Below are 15,066 nucleotides of genomic sequence, written 5' to 3'. Positions count from 1 at the left end.
ACACTCTTTTGTTGGGAAAGAACTGTCATTGTCTTCTTGAGAAATGAAGCTGCAGCTGTGGGTCTGTGTTCATATATGTTCAGCACAAGACAGACAAATCTCAGTGGAGGGATTCCTGTGGTGACTAGCTGAGTGTCACTAACTGAGTGACCTGGATAACTAGCTGTGTAACCAGACACATCTAATCCCCTCCTTGGTCTTACTCTCATTTATTTTTTTATAATTTGGTCGCCAATGACTTTGGATAAGTTTTATTGTTATTTTGATGGAGTTAGATTTATGTAAATACTAGTAAATGCGAAAATTCCATGAAGTTCTATTTTGTGTATTTCAGTCTCCTTAACACCTTAATTCTCCATTTGTCTGCTCTAACTTGTTTTTTGATGAATTCAAGTGTTAGTGTTCTCATTTTCCATTATTCTGTTACCTTGCTGCTTTAAAGCACTGAGGATTGGCACTAGGCTGCCTTACCCATTCTTTACATTGACTCTCAATTTGGGGCATTGAGTGAATCAGTCTTTCTGAAAAGCCTAAATTCTTTTTGTCATCTGAGGTGAAAGGAAAGTGCTTTTGGAGGCCTCCAGAGGGAGTTCCTGTCCACCTAACTTAGATCTCTGCATTCAAGCAGATGATGTTTCCCTGTGGAGGCTTTTAGAAACCTTTGTTGATCTGTCTACACTGGTTGAATAGGAAATGGTGGCACTAACTTCCAGAGGCTCGCTTCAACAGGCAGCTAATATTTAGTCTTGTTTATCAGACACAGGGTGATTTTCACCTGGAGGAATGCAAGTATAGCCATCAAAATATATAAACGAAAAGATTGTATGTTGTCTCCAAGTGTCTTATGTTTTCCAATATGTTCTGTCTGTATTAGGTTGAAGTATTATCTGTAGTTGCCCAACAGATACTTAGCATACAGCAAGCTATTATTTGCAAACTCAAAACATTCGTCTTTGAAGGGACAGAGATCTCTCTTAATCCTGCCTGTGCTGTGTTTGTCACGATGAATCCTGGGTATGCTGGACGGGCAGAGCTGCCTGATAATCTGAAGGTAAATTTCTTGTACTAAAAAAAGGAAGGCAGCAATCCAGTAATACACTGATAACACATTCTAGTGTATTCTGCTGTGATTTTTTGCTAAGCTTTAGTAAGTGTTTAGGATTGTACAAAATGCACAGATGAAAGGTCTCAGTCTAACCATACTGATACTAGTTCACAGCTTTAACTGTATTCTTTCTAAGTGGAAATTCTCCTGGTTTACAATGGCTTGGCAATCCAAATCCCAATTTAAATTTATTGTAACTTTGCAAGTTGCTGAGACACTGCAGAGAGACTGAAACGGTCCTAATTCTTTTCCTAGCTTTCACACAATTTTTTGCATGACCTTTTACAAGACATTAACCATACCATGTGCTAGTCTGTCTGTTATGAAAGTGAGATGAATGACACCTCCCTTTTCCTGTATTAATAGTTTTTTAGGATTGTGACTCTTTCTATACATTTGTTCCTACTTATTGAACCTCTTGATGAGGTCACAGTTCCAGGAACAATTCTAATGCAATCTCATAAATTTCAGATGATTCCTGAAGTCATGAAAATGGAATGCAAAGTATAGAAGTCCATGAATTTGTGGAGTTATGATTCTTACAAAACAAGTGCAAGTTCTTACCATATTCAATAGTCTAAGCTTGTATCTTTTTTTTCTTACAGGCACTGTTCCGAACAGTTGCCATGATGGTTCCAGATTATGCTTTGATTGGAGAAATTTCACTTTATTCAATGGGATTTTTAGACTCTCGGAGGTAAGACATGCTAAATTTTCCCTCAGTTGAGTCTGATATACCTCATTCCTCTGTAAATCATATCAGTGTGTTTGAGGCATGTAATTCTGGAAGGTTGTCCATATTCTGTTTCTCCAGAAAGTACTTTCTAGTGTCCTGCTTTATCATCAGTTCTCATTTACCACCTCGCATCGGTGCATATGCACTTCCACACAGGATCATTTGGAAAATGTATCATAATATCAAACAGAATTTCAAAATGGCACATGCATTCTCTGGCATGGCATAATCTACACTTCTGCTTCTTAGGTGTTTTGTGCCTTCTTATCAGCTGTTATGTCTGGTAATCGCTGCAGTTACTTTGTGTATATAGGTACTTCAATTATTTTCCTTGCATGGTGAGATATTTTCATTCTATATGCGATATTTTAATATCCACAGTCTTGCCCAGAAAATTGTTGCCACTTACCGTTTGTGCTCTGAGCAGCTGTCATCTCAGCATCACTATGATTATGGAATGCGTGCTGTTAAATCTGTCCTGACAGCAGCAGGAAGCTTAAAACTGAAGTACCCAACTGAAAATGAAAGTGTATTGTTACTTCGGGCTTTGCTGGATGTGAACTTGGCCAAATTCTTGGCTCAAGATGTGCCATTGTTTCAGGTAAGCTGTTAGGTCAGTGTGTTTAAGTTTTGTGATGAGGAGGTCCATTAGAAGCACCTACAGAAACAGGTCATTATCCGAATTTAGGACAGTTTGCTCTAGATGCTGCTGCATTAGTGTAGAGTTATTTCAGCCTGATGATTTGGATGCAGTCTTTGGTTCTGTTAGTATTATTTGAAAAACAAACTTTCAGTGGTGGCTTTTAAGTTATTCTATACAGTGTTTTATAAGATATCTTGCTGAAAGTCACCTTGTGCTGTTTCATTCGTGGAAACCATTCTTTGAAGTTTACATTCTGGCTTTGCCACAAGAGAGATGTGAACGACTAAATTATGGTCAATTAGAAATTTGAAGTCAGAATGAAAACGGTGAAGTTTCTGTTTGCATGCTGCTTTAATAGAAAGTAAAGACTATACCAAACTACAAAGCAATCAGTACTGAAGACCTAAAAGCTAGGATACAAGCACACACAGAATCATTGCTCTGAAATTTCAGAACACATACCCTTCTGTTTAATCACTGAAATTCTTTCAACCACTTTCACATCCTTTCCTGTAATACTTTTTGGGGCAAATTTGCAGAAGGTTAAGCTTCTTTTTACAATATCAGCGTGTGTATGAAAAGTGCAGGCACTCATTTCTGTCTCGTGCATACGGAATAATTCCATGGCTGCAGTTTGCCTAGAAGTTAGTTTTGTCCAGCTGAGGATATTTTCTCTTAAGCTGCTGTTAACTGTATGAATATTGTTTTACTTGTAGATTTTTATACTTTGTGAAGTTTCCCTTTTTGTAATCTGTGTTTAAATACTGTTCTATTCTGTCTTTCCTTAACAGGGCATCATATCTGACCTGTTTCCTGGAGTGGTTCTTCCTACGCCTGACTATGACCTGTTTGTCCAGGCACTAACTGAAAATATTAAAAAAATGAATCTTCAACCAGTTCCATGGTTCATTGGAAAAATTATTCAGGTTTATTTTCACATTCTTACTTCTGAGGAAGAAAAGTGTGAGAGCAGAAACATTCTTCATTCACTGTCTGTCTGTGTCATGAACGAGTAGCTAGTAATTTCCATGATGAATTAATAGAATATTACAAACATGTTTTACTGGGTAAAAATCATGGAGTAAAAGCCTGCTTTGCTTTTTTAATTCAGCCAGCCTGTGAAGGACCTAATGTGTGCAGCCACATCTTAAGTCTTATGGTTCAGGATAGAAAATGAAACTCAATCTTGTACTAGCTGAGGCAGTGTAGCCTCATGAACAGAACTCTGGACTGGGAGTCAGGCTCTGTTCTGAGTTCTGCTCACAGTCTACTCGAAGTCTTGAAAGGGGTGACATTTCTCACCCTTGCTTATGCTTTGCCTCCAGCGATGTATTACCCACTGTCCCCCATTTACTAATAGTAGTGACCTTTTAAAGAATGCTTAACTCTTCTCTTTTTGTGTTTTTTTTTTTTTTTCTCTTTTCTCTCTTTTTTTTTTTTCCTATAATGGGTAGTGCAGCCTAGGGACAGTGTAATGGCAAGGGCAAAAATGTGTGGCTTGGGGCAGGATCATGAGTGACCCCTCCAACAGCAGTTCAGGCTTTATGGTTTATGTACAGACTTGGCTTATGCTGCTTTGTCTTTCATTTAAATAGAGGTAGTATTAACTGGTTAGGAATTTAAGATAGATTAGGAAATACCAGCTTTAACCTGAGATTGGAAAAAAAAAAATCTTCTTAGGGCTTCTTCTTACAGGTCTACTTGAAGGTATTCTTTTGGAAGGCTTTGACTTGAGTTCTGGCAAGATCTTGTGGGGTGACTGAAGAAGTTACCACCCTTACAGTCCGAAGTCGGCCTTTGTGGGACCAGTCATATGACAGATCCTTAGAACTGTAGTTTCAGTCCCTTTGTGTTAGCTTCATTGGTAACCATTGATTTCAGTTCAGGCATTTACACTGGGCTGTGTTCTGCAGGGTCTGATTAGTGCACTCACACCCTGTACAGTGATGCTGTTGCAGATGAGGGATGACCTTTAGCATGGGAGAAAGGGAGGATATCTGGGGGCAATGACCTCTTAAATGATATCAGTGAGAATTGCTGTAATAATATGCCTGCCTTCTGATTTGGGTCAATGCTTTGGTCAGCCTTAATAGAGTGCAGATATTTGATTGATATTTTATCCTGTTGCATCTGAGTGCAGGAGAGATACCTCTAGTTTCGTACATACAATGCTTGCTTTTGTGCTGTGTCGGTCATTGTCTTGTCACTAATACAGATATATGAAATGATGCTGGTGCGCCATGGTTTCATGATTGTTGGAGATCCTTTGAGCGGGAAGACCTGTGCGTACAAAGTGCTAGCTGGAGCCCTTGGCGATTTGTGTGCAGGTAGCATTGTTCAGCCACAAACTTCTCCATTTAATGAAGTTAATCCTATGACTAATGTTTTTTTCTTTGCATAGATATGCCCAGGTTGTTAATTGTCCTGTATTGTGCTGTCTTGACTTGAAAGTTTCTATTCATTGAACTATTTTTGTCTGATGTATTTGTCTGGAAGTATTTTTGTCTGCATTTACTGGAATAGTAAAACATACTGATTTGTTTATTCTTTTATGAATTTTGTTAAGCATTGTATTTGTACATAATACTCTTGAAAAAACTACCTCTGATAAGGAGATTGTAAGTAGCTCCCATAAACATATAAAATCTATTCTGCTCTGCTTTGTCTTTTTTTCACGTGCTTTTGCACATGCGACTTTGTACTTTCCTTGTACAAGTGATGGAAGTTCTTAGTGACTGCTGCCTAGCTTCTTGTTCTGTACTTGAGTTGTTGAATGAAACTAACCTATCAAATTCTCAAGTTCATCTAATTGTCTTTTTACACAGCAAAATCCATGAATGAGTTTGCTGTTGAATACAAAGTTATTAACCCCAAAGCCATTACTATGGGACAGTTGTATGGCAGTTTTGATCCTGTAAGCCATGAGTGGACAGATGGAGTTCTTGCACATGCCTTCAGAGAACAAGCGTCTTCTACCACAGATAATCGGAAGTGGATTATTTTTGATGGCCCGGTGGATGCAGTTTGGATAGAGAACATGAACACTGTGCTGGATGATAATAAAAAGGTAGCTGAATTTTTGCCAGTTACCTTGTCCTCGAATATACATACTTTACTGTAGTAGTAGCAATGTTGTTACCATGGTAGTCAAAGGAGGTGTGAGACTCAGGAAAAGCTGATATGCCTAAACATATTGCTTTTTTCCCCAATTATGTGAGTTGGTTTAGTAGATGAGATTAAGCTGTTACTTCTCCCTAGAAGCCTTGTCTTGCTCCTATTTTAATGAAATGAGATTGTTCACTGAAGCTTTTGTAATTGACCCTTTTAGGAAAATGAAATACATAAACTCAGTTCTGTAACTTAAAACTTAACTTGCTTAGATTACTTAGTGAATAAATTAACTAAAAAAAAAAGCTGCAGGTCATAAATGCTTTTCCATGCAGAGCTATTGAAAGATAGAGCATTGTTCTCTGTGTCTCTGCAAGCCATTACAGCAACACGTAGAAGAGTTGAGACAAGGTCAGAAAATATATGTTATGAGAACAGGAATGAGTGAATGAGTAGTGACACTCAGTAGAATGTTCAGTGATTTTATGACAGGCATTGCTTTGACTGGATGATCAGCACTGACACCATGGTTTACATGATGTTTTTCTTCTAGCTGTGCTTGATGAGTGGTGAAATAATTCAGATGAATTCAAAAATGAGTTTAATTTTTGAGCCAGCAGACTTAGAGGAGGCATCTCCAGCAACTGTCAGCAGGTAATGTGAAAGCATTCAAACTTGAACTGTCCCACCTTGCACGTCTGTTCCTGTATCATAGTTGTTTATTCTTCCCAGGTGTGGTATGATCTATATGGACCCACAACAGTTAGGCTGGAAGCCACTGAAGGATTCTTACATGAATACACTGCCTCCAAACCTGCAGGAAGAACACAGAGAGCTGGTGCGAGGCTTTTTTTTTTTTTTACATGGGTCTAATTTAGAAGATTAAGGTGATGTTCACAGTTTGCCAACTTGAAGGCAGGCATGCAGAATCAAACTTTTGGAAGTACTTTCGTGATTTAGAGAGTCCTAGATCTCCTAGAGGCTCTCGTAAATTAGTTTGTAGTGAATGTCAAATGTTGTTGCAAAGAAAGTGCATGAAAGCTGGAGATGCCATGAGTACTAGAAATGGAATGTGGGAAATACTGGAAGACTTAATGTTTTGAACTCATCCTTCTTCTGTCTAAGATATAGAGTTTATCTTGAAAAGTGCTCTGTGGCAGAAGCAACTTGTGTTCACTATCAAATAATGATGGTATGACTTTGTGATCACTTAAGTACGGCCTTGCACATGTCCTTTCCTGATCTTCCTTCTGCTGACTTGAAGAATTTCTGATGTCTTATGTTTTATTGAGAGAGAATTGGGGAACAGTGGGAAATGTAGCAACTCCTGCATTGTTTTAAAGCTATTTCCTTTTCTCCTGTCAGGTCAATGACATGTTTCTGTGGCTAGTCCAGCCCTGTTTAGAGTTTATTCACCTTCATTGCAAAGCCATTGTACAAACATCCTCTATTCATCTGAGTTATAGCTTGATGAAACTCTTTACTTGTCTGCTTGGTAAGTACCCTAAGCCTTATTCTTTTTATTTCAATTTTTGTTTTTTCTCCTGTTGTGTCCCATAACAAGGTGCATCAGATGCAAGGAAATACCAAAGGGAATTCCTTTACTGTTGAGATCATACGACACAAGTCCTTTCTCACTGACCGCTATTAATAATAGCGCTTTGACTAGTATACAGAGCTTTCACATTTGGACACTGGTGTCATTACAAAACTGAACACGGTCTTGTGAGTGTATTCCATATTTTTGCTTCATGTTTGCCAGCATTCAAAGAAAAGAATTTAGGACCCTTTGAAAATATTTTTTATTCTAATTTATTTTTATTTGTAAACAGTATTTTACAGAGCCAAGATCCTCACACTGTAAATTGGCTTTGTTCCACTGAAGACAATGCTCTTAAGTTTGTCTCGGAACACTTTTGCAAAAATGCATGTTGAATTGGGGTTTATGGTTATTGCTGGCATTTAACTAAAATTCAACATATGTGTTTCAGATGAAATAAAGCAATCCATGGAAGAGGAGAAGGAAAGCTTGTCTAGTCAGCATATCACCTTGTGGCTGCAGGGGCTTTTCATTTTTGCTTTGGTTTGGACAGTCGGTGGGATCATCGATGCAGACAGCAGAAAGAAATTTGATTTGTTTTACCGCAACTTGCTAATGGGAATGAATGATGAAAACCCATGCCCCAAAAGTGTGAAGCTTACCAGAAACAATATGTTCCCAGAAAAAGGTGCTTCTTCATAACTATACTTTCCTGGCCTTCTATAAAGCAATAAGAAAAGTCTCCGCCCTATAGGGGAGAATTGAATGCCTGGGAGATGTTAAGTTTGCAGCAGAGCCACCATCTGCCAAGCCTTGGGCTGCACAGTTGGGTGCTTCTTCCTGGCTCTTTTAACCAGGAGTAGCATATGCCTCATGTTGTACTCAAACAATATTAGCTGAATCTGACCTAAAATAATTTCGTCATGATAATGGCAGTGGGGGGAGGTGTACTAGAAAGCCTTCATTATCTCTTGGGTAACGAAGTTGGATGTCTCACAGTAAAACGATTCAAGGTTTTTTTATTCTTTAATCAGCGGGCTTTCCTATGTTGTCTTTTTCAATTAACAGGGAGTGTTTATGACTTCTATTTTTGCAAGCATGGCAATGGGCAGTGGAATGTGTGGACAGAGTACATCACAAAAGAAGAGCAAGTTATCTCTCCAGGGGCTAAGGTTCACATTGATATCTTTCATTATAGAAAACAATTATTTGATTAAATGATATAGAGCTATATAAATCAACTACCTTATCTAGCTCCGATTCTGCTGTCTCAGGCTGTTTAATGTTTGATCTACAACATTTCATTAATCTCTGTAGGCTCCTTTTCACACTTGTGTCTCTATTCTGGTACCATCGGTATTGAAATTTTGGCACTGCAAGTGAACATGGAGCCCTGAGGTTGACTGGTGGTTACAATTTTTGGTTCTGCTTCTATCTCTGTAATAGCATCTGATGTTGGGGAAATCAGGGTAGGAAAAAGACAAAGCCTGAATTTCTGTTCCTTCATTTTTGTTTTCTGTGGCTGATACCATGGTATTTATAGTATGACCTAATCAGCGAAAGCAAGCAGAGACTTATTACTTTGGGATATGAAAAGCAGTACTGTGACTCCTGGATTTAAGATTATGTTTAATTCTGCTGTCTAAAATCTTTTCTTGGTATCTAATGCACAGCTGATAATAAGTGGAAGATGAGGAAGAGGAAAAAAAAATTTCATAGCACTGTTCCTTTCCCTTTGCACAGCTGGGGAACAGAATTAAGCCATACTCAACCCTGCAGTTCTCCTTCCAGGCTTTATATAGTTTCTATGAACCATAACATAGATAATACTAGTTGTGCTTTTTACTGTATAGACACTGAACAAGAAGTGGGGCCATACTACCTGCCAGAACCTCATTATACCAAAGTTTTCAGAGAAAAGAGTTTTTAAAAAATGAATTTGTGCTACAGGCTTCCTGTAGTTGCTTGCAAATATTCATGTTGATTAAGGTATTAGGTGTTTGATTTTTATGTGCTGTTTTACTTGCCTGTGTGACAGGTGTCTGAGCTGATCATTCCAACAATGGAAACTGCCAGACAGATGTTTTTTCTTAAAACGTATGTGGAGCATAATGTCCCTTTGCTTTTTATGGGTCCCACTGGCACTGGAAAATCAGCTATAACGAACAATTTTCTACTACAACTTCCAAAGCAGAAATATATCCCAAGTTTCATCAACTTCTCTGCAAGAACGTCTGCTAACCAAACCCAGGATATTATTATGTCCAAGCTGGACAGAAGAAGAAAAGGATTATTTGGACCTCCTTCGGGGAAAAAAGCTATAATATTTGTGGGTAAGACAGTTTTTTCAGTATTTTTATATAATTTTAATTCTGGCTTTAGGCAAAGGAAGTGATTCACTGAGACTAGTAATTTTGGATTGCGTCAGTGTTCTTTGGCTTTTTTCAGGCATCCAAAGAAGGATTAGCACTGCCCCCTGCTGAAAGGTTTCTCAGTGTTGAAGTGGTGGTAGTCTTCAGAGTAGTCCATAGTGTTGCAGTATGACGTGAAATAAAATAAAACAAAATCACCAACTGCACTAAGTTAAACCATCACCTCTAAGTATGGCTGCGAAGTCTAATGTAATTTGATTCTGGTTAGTTTAACGGGAAGCAAGAATAACAAGACACAACCTTTTCCTACCTCTAGTTCAGTTATTTTTTCTTCTTAGCTTTGAAAGAAAACTATAATTCCTAAATGCTGAGGGTTTTTTATTCAATGTCTATGTTCTCCGTAGATGACCTAAACATGCCTGCAAAGGAAGTGTATGGAGCCCAGCCACCCATTGAGCTTCTCAGGCAATGGATCGATCATGGTCACTGGTATGACAGGAAAGATACATCCAAGATTAGTATCACAGATGTGCTGCTTGTTTCAGCTATGGGTCCTCCTGGGGGAGGCAGGAATAATATTACAGGTAGGAAATATATTACTGTGGCAAGTAGTTATCTAACTGACTGAAGTTGAGAGACAGGTTCAGTTTTGCTGATGACAAATTCAGTGTTTGTCTATTACTTGTAAACTTACAGGTACATTCACTGGTGGGGTCATTCCAAATAGAAGTCTGTATGCTCAAGGTCAAGTATGTACCTTTTCCAGGGGAGTTTAATCAACATTAGAAACTATGAATGATGAAAATAATTCTAAAATTAGAGAATTGGATGCTTTTTCCGTTTTCTAGTCTTTGGAAAAGTGAGGGAATACATCTTCTTGCCAGGTCTTTCTAGCAGTTCTCTTCTGAAATTATATCTCCTGCTGCTAAGATAGGCTGCCTGCATTTATTTACAAGCATGTTGTCTGCAAGTCCATGATTCCTGTCATATCACCATAAGGGATGTTACATTTTCTATTGAAAAAGTTATGTCAGTAAAAGCCCTAATGCAGCTACAGCTACACCATTACAAGGCACTTCATGCTACTTTGCTTCATATAAACACTCTAGTACATGTGTGTGCTCTGAGGAGACTTTACTAAAAAAACTATTGTGATACAGCTAAATTTGTAAAATTTACTAGTGTCTAGACTGAATGTTTTTTAGATGAAAGCTGATAACGAGATACTTGATTTTGTAAAGCTTTACAGTGTCATATCACAATCAACAGGGCTAAAGTGAGTTGAAATTTAAGTTTGTGTAATAATGGCCTTGTAATGGAAATTAATTTTTTTCATATTAAAAAGCAGTTATTATAAGTGAAATACTGATATAAAATATAAACCAGTTTATAGTTCTTTTGCATCACTGCTGGGGCGGAAATTTGCCAGAAACAAAATCATGGAGCAGGTGCCATATTCAAATGTTGTTTGAGTGACTGTCAATCCTAGAATATGCTAGCTGAAAGGTGGAAAAATGTTTGGACATTCCTAAATCTTTCTGCACCTTTTTTTGTGTGTTACAGGACGCTTCACACGGCACTTGAATATTATATCTATCCATTCTTTTGATGATGGCATATTAACCAAGATTTTTACTGCAGTTGCTGATTGGCACTTCAGCAAAGGCTTTGAGCCAGTGTTTCTAAGGTAGTCATGTATTTCCTGTAACACCTTTGTCATCTTTTCTCCTGTGATTTATCTGCAGAAGTTAAAATTCTATCTCTTTTCCTTCTTAAGGCTGGGTAAGGTAATGGTCCAAGCGACTATGATGATTTATAAAATGGCGGTTGATAAATTTCTCCCAACTCCTTCAAAATCCCACTATGTCTTTAATCTACGGGATTTTTCCAGGGTTATTAAAGGAGTGCTGCTCTGTCCACACACTCATTTGCAAGTAAGTTGTAGTTTAATCATGTTACTGTAAGAAAGAGCAATGGAAAAAGTAAATTGTTTCTATAGTATCAGTAAGTAAACATCGCATAATATGTGAACTGTGATTTCAATAGATTTACAAGGTTTAAAATCAGGATAGTCCCTGAATACCTTGCTATCTATTTTTTTGTCTGTTGCTGAAGAGACAGCTGTCATTTTTCTTAATATTCTTTACGTGTATTACAGTTGGGCCCAGAGGCCAGGGGCCATCTGTGAAGGCCTATACATCAAGTCAGACAGTCCCTTCCCTTGAACTTGCAACCTAAATATGCCAAGGAAACAAATGTGGGAAAAGATTCGGTATCCCTCTTGTACAAATGGCAAGCTCATCAGTGAACAAGACTGAATAATTTAGCCCCGGGTTTGCCTGTTGTCACAAACTACAAGTGAATACTGATAAATGTACATGATTTTCATCCTTCTACATTTTTCATCCATCTTCAGTAAAATGTCAGGTTAAAGGAGTATTAAAAGTTTTGTTTCTGTGAGGGGAATGTTTTTGGTGCAGAAACAGAACAAAACAGCTACAAGATATTCAGGGGAAATCTTAGCCAGAAACAGTTTTGGGCAGGGATTGGGTTAGAGCCCATGAGCCATATCTTTGAAAGATTTATTCTTTATGTTGGAAGGGTGGGGAGATTTGATACAGCAGAGAAAAATGCTTTGACATAAGAGTCCCAGTTTGTATTGGCAGGAAGAACAGGATGGGAACTAGGTGAGGAAGCCAGTTAAGTTAGCAGATGCTGAGCCATGTGCTGAATGGCTTGGAATTGAAAGATTCCCACTGAGTTTAGTACAAGATATAGCAGGGTCCAGATGGACATTTCTGTCCTTTTGTTTTTAAACAAATCCTGCCTGAGCTGTATTTACATTTTCAGGATGGAGATAAACTGATCAGACTTTGGATTCATGAGGTTTACCGAGTTTTCTATGATCGCTTAGTTGATGAGGAGGACAGGAAAGTATTCTTTCAGATGGTACAAGAGACAACATCAAATAGCTTCAAGCAGAGCTTTAATAAGGTATTTCCGGGTAATGATCTCTGACCAAGAATGAGACTGATGCATTTTCAGAAATATTTAGAGCTGAGATTTCATTAGTATTAGACACATTTTGAATTATTTTGATCAGTGCATTTAAAAAGTATGGATGGTCTTCTGTTCAGTATTATACATATTCTTAGCCAAGGTAATACAAATTGCTTCATATCAGAATGATTCAAAAGTATTCTGTGTTGGTACAGAGGACTATCTGGAATAAATGTCTTACACAATATTTATCTGGGGTTTTGCTTAAGTTAATATTTGGATGAGGCAATGGGAGTAGTGGGTACTTTTCTGAGCAGCCTTTTAGGAACTTGTCTTATATTTGACAGCAAAATCTCTCAGTGAAGTATGCATATGTGGAAACTTGCATGTCAACCTACAACATATTCCCCATTTAGATGGGTTTTTGTGGTTGTTTTTTTCAGACTAAGGTAATAACTAGAATAGCTTGAAGATAGTGCTTCCCACAGTATTATTGCTGACTTTAAGGAAAATAATTGTCTAATAGTTTGAATTATCTGTTGATTCTTGTGTTTTCTCCAGCTACTGAGTCATCTCTCACCTACTGGAAAAATCTCTGACGATAATATTCGCAGCCTGTTCTTTGGAGACTATTTGAAGCCGGACAGCAATGTAAAAGTGTATGATGAAATCACAGACTTAAAACAACTGACAACTGTGATGGAATACTACCTTGAGGAATACAACAATATCAGCAAAGCACCGATGTCGTTAGTCATGTTCAAGTTTGCCATTGAGCATATCTCCAGGATATGCAGGGTGTTGAAACAGGATAATGGACATCTGTTGTTGGTGGGGGTTGGTGGTAGTGGTCGACAGAGTGCTACCAAGCTAGCCACCTACATAAATTCCTTTGAACTCTTTCAAATTGAAATTACAAAGTCCTATGGGATCAATGAATGGAAAGAAGATGTTAAACAAGTCATGGTAAAAGCAGGTGCTGGTAACAAGAATGTGTCCTTTTTGTTCTGTGATAATCAAATAAAGGATGAAGCATTTGTAGAAGATATCAACATGCTTTTGAATACTGGTGATGTGCCTAATATCTTTGCAACAGATGAGAAAGCTGAAATTGTTGAGAAAATGCAAGGTACAGCCAGGATGGAGAACAGGAAAATTGAAGCCACTCCCCTTGCTATGTATAATTTCTTTATTGAAAGGGTGAAGAAAAATTTGCATATTGTCTTAGGTCTGTATACAATGTGTTATTTCTTAGAATGTTTTTTCTTAAGCTTAGTTTTTTCTGCTTCCTAACTGCATTAAACTTAAGTAACAATTGTGATTTATTTTTTTCTAGCCATTAGTCCTATTGGAGATGCATTTCGGAATCGATTACGGATGTTCCCTTCCCTGATAAACTGCTGCACCATTGATTGGTTCCAAACGTGGCCTACAGATGCTTTGGAGATGGTTGCTAACAAGTTTTTAGAGGATGTTGAACTCGAAGATGACATTAGAAAAGAGTATGAGTTTGTCTGTCAAGAAATATATGAAGCAAATATTTGTTCTCCTCCCCCTTGTGCCCCCAACATACTTGATCAGGAACCTGTCCTAACAAATGGACAAAGCTAAGCCAACTCTGGGATTTCAGTGCAAGTCAAAGATACGTAGATACATGTATCTAATGTTTCTGAAAATCAGGCCACTCTTTGAAAGGAATCTAAAATATTTCTTATAATGGAGAAAAAAAAATTCTGCCTTCACTAACACTAATGTAATTTCATAAGCTTAGAGTAATTTCCTCATAATTAACATAAAGACAGATTGTGTTTTCATAGTAATGTGGAAAAATTTTCTCTAGGGTTGTGTCAATGTGCAAATATTTCCAAGAAAGTGTGAGAGAGCTCTCTATCAGCTATTACACTACACTGCGAAGACACAACTATGTGACACCAACTTCATACCTGGAATTGATTCTTACCTTTAAGACTCTGCTGAATAGCAAAAGGCAAGAAGTTGACATGATGAGAACTCGTTATCTTATGGGACTTCAAAAACTTGACTTTGCATCTTCACAAGTAAGTTTCAGATGAAAACACTGAATATATGCCACGTGCATACTTTATTAGGGGGTCTGTATAAGCTGACTAAGACTTATAAAAATGAAATGTATTAAATTCACTCTTCATTCTATTTGTGTTACTATTGATAATTTTCTATAGAAAGTCAGCAAGAAAAGTTAGATTACTGCTTAGTCATTTTAAGAAATTGTGGTATGTAAGATCAGATTATAGCATTTAATAGAAATCTAAATTAAATAGAAGGTACTAATTAAATGTTGAAGGAATAAACCTTATAAATGTCATTATTTTCTCAAAACCTTATATGGATAATCCATGCCTCAGCATCCTAGTACCTCTTACCCTTTTCAAAGAAGGGGAGAAGTTGAAGAATGTTGTAAGACAATAATAAACATTAATTCCTGAGTAAATTTACAGTAGGAAATTGTTCAGCTTCCAGGTAAATAACCCCCTTTTTCGACCCATGTGATACAGGGATTGATCTTTCCAAGATGCAAAGTAA

General features: G+C 37.6%; 1 protein-coding gene across 1 annotated transcript in view; it reads left to right on the top strand.

Moving 5' to 3' along the window:
* The window catches only part of DNAH3 (dynein axonemal heavy chain 3), a 58,406-nt gene that overhangs the window by 29,177 nt on the left and 14,163 nt on the right, over window positions 1-15,066 (top strand). Inside the window, 19 exon segments of the mRNA XM_086473320.1 lie at window positions 875-1,051; window positions 1,711-1,802; window positions 2,223-2,442; window positions 3,276-3,410; window positions 4,700-4,811; window positions 5,310-5,551; window positions 6,146-6,246; window positions 6,325-6,430; window positions 6,958-7,087; window positions 7,584-7,820; window positions 8,201-8,304; window positions 9,171-9,465; window positions 9,909-10,088; window positions 11,068-11,191; window positions 11,282-11,438; window positions 12,355-12,498; window positions 13,066-13,732; window positions 13,841-14,006; window positions 14,345-14,561. Coding sequence (XP_086329446.1) covers window positions 875-1,051; window positions 1,711-1,802; window positions 2,223-2,442; window positions 3,276-3,410; window positions 4,700-4,811; window positions 5,310-5,551; window positions 6,146-6,246; window positions 6,325-6,430; window positions 6,958-7,087; window positions 7,584-7,820; window positions 8,201-8,304; window positions 9,171-9,465; window positions 9,909-10,088; window positions 11,068-11,191; window positions 11,282-11,438; window positions 12,355-12,498; window positions 13,066-13,732; window positions 13,841-14,006; window positions 14,345-14,561 — 3,606 coding nt within the window.

Source organism: Leptosomus discolor, chromosome 14 (assembly GCF_034619465.1).
Source record: "Leptosomus discolor isolate bLepDis1 chromosome 14, bLepDis1.hap2, whole genome shotgun sequence".
Lineage (NCBI taxonomy): Eukaryota > Metazoa > Chordata > Aves > Leptosomiformes > Leptosomidae > Leptosomus > Leptosomus discolor.
The sequence above is the reverse complement of the archived record's forward strand: the minus strand, read 5'-3'. Positions and strand labels throughout refer to the sequence as shown.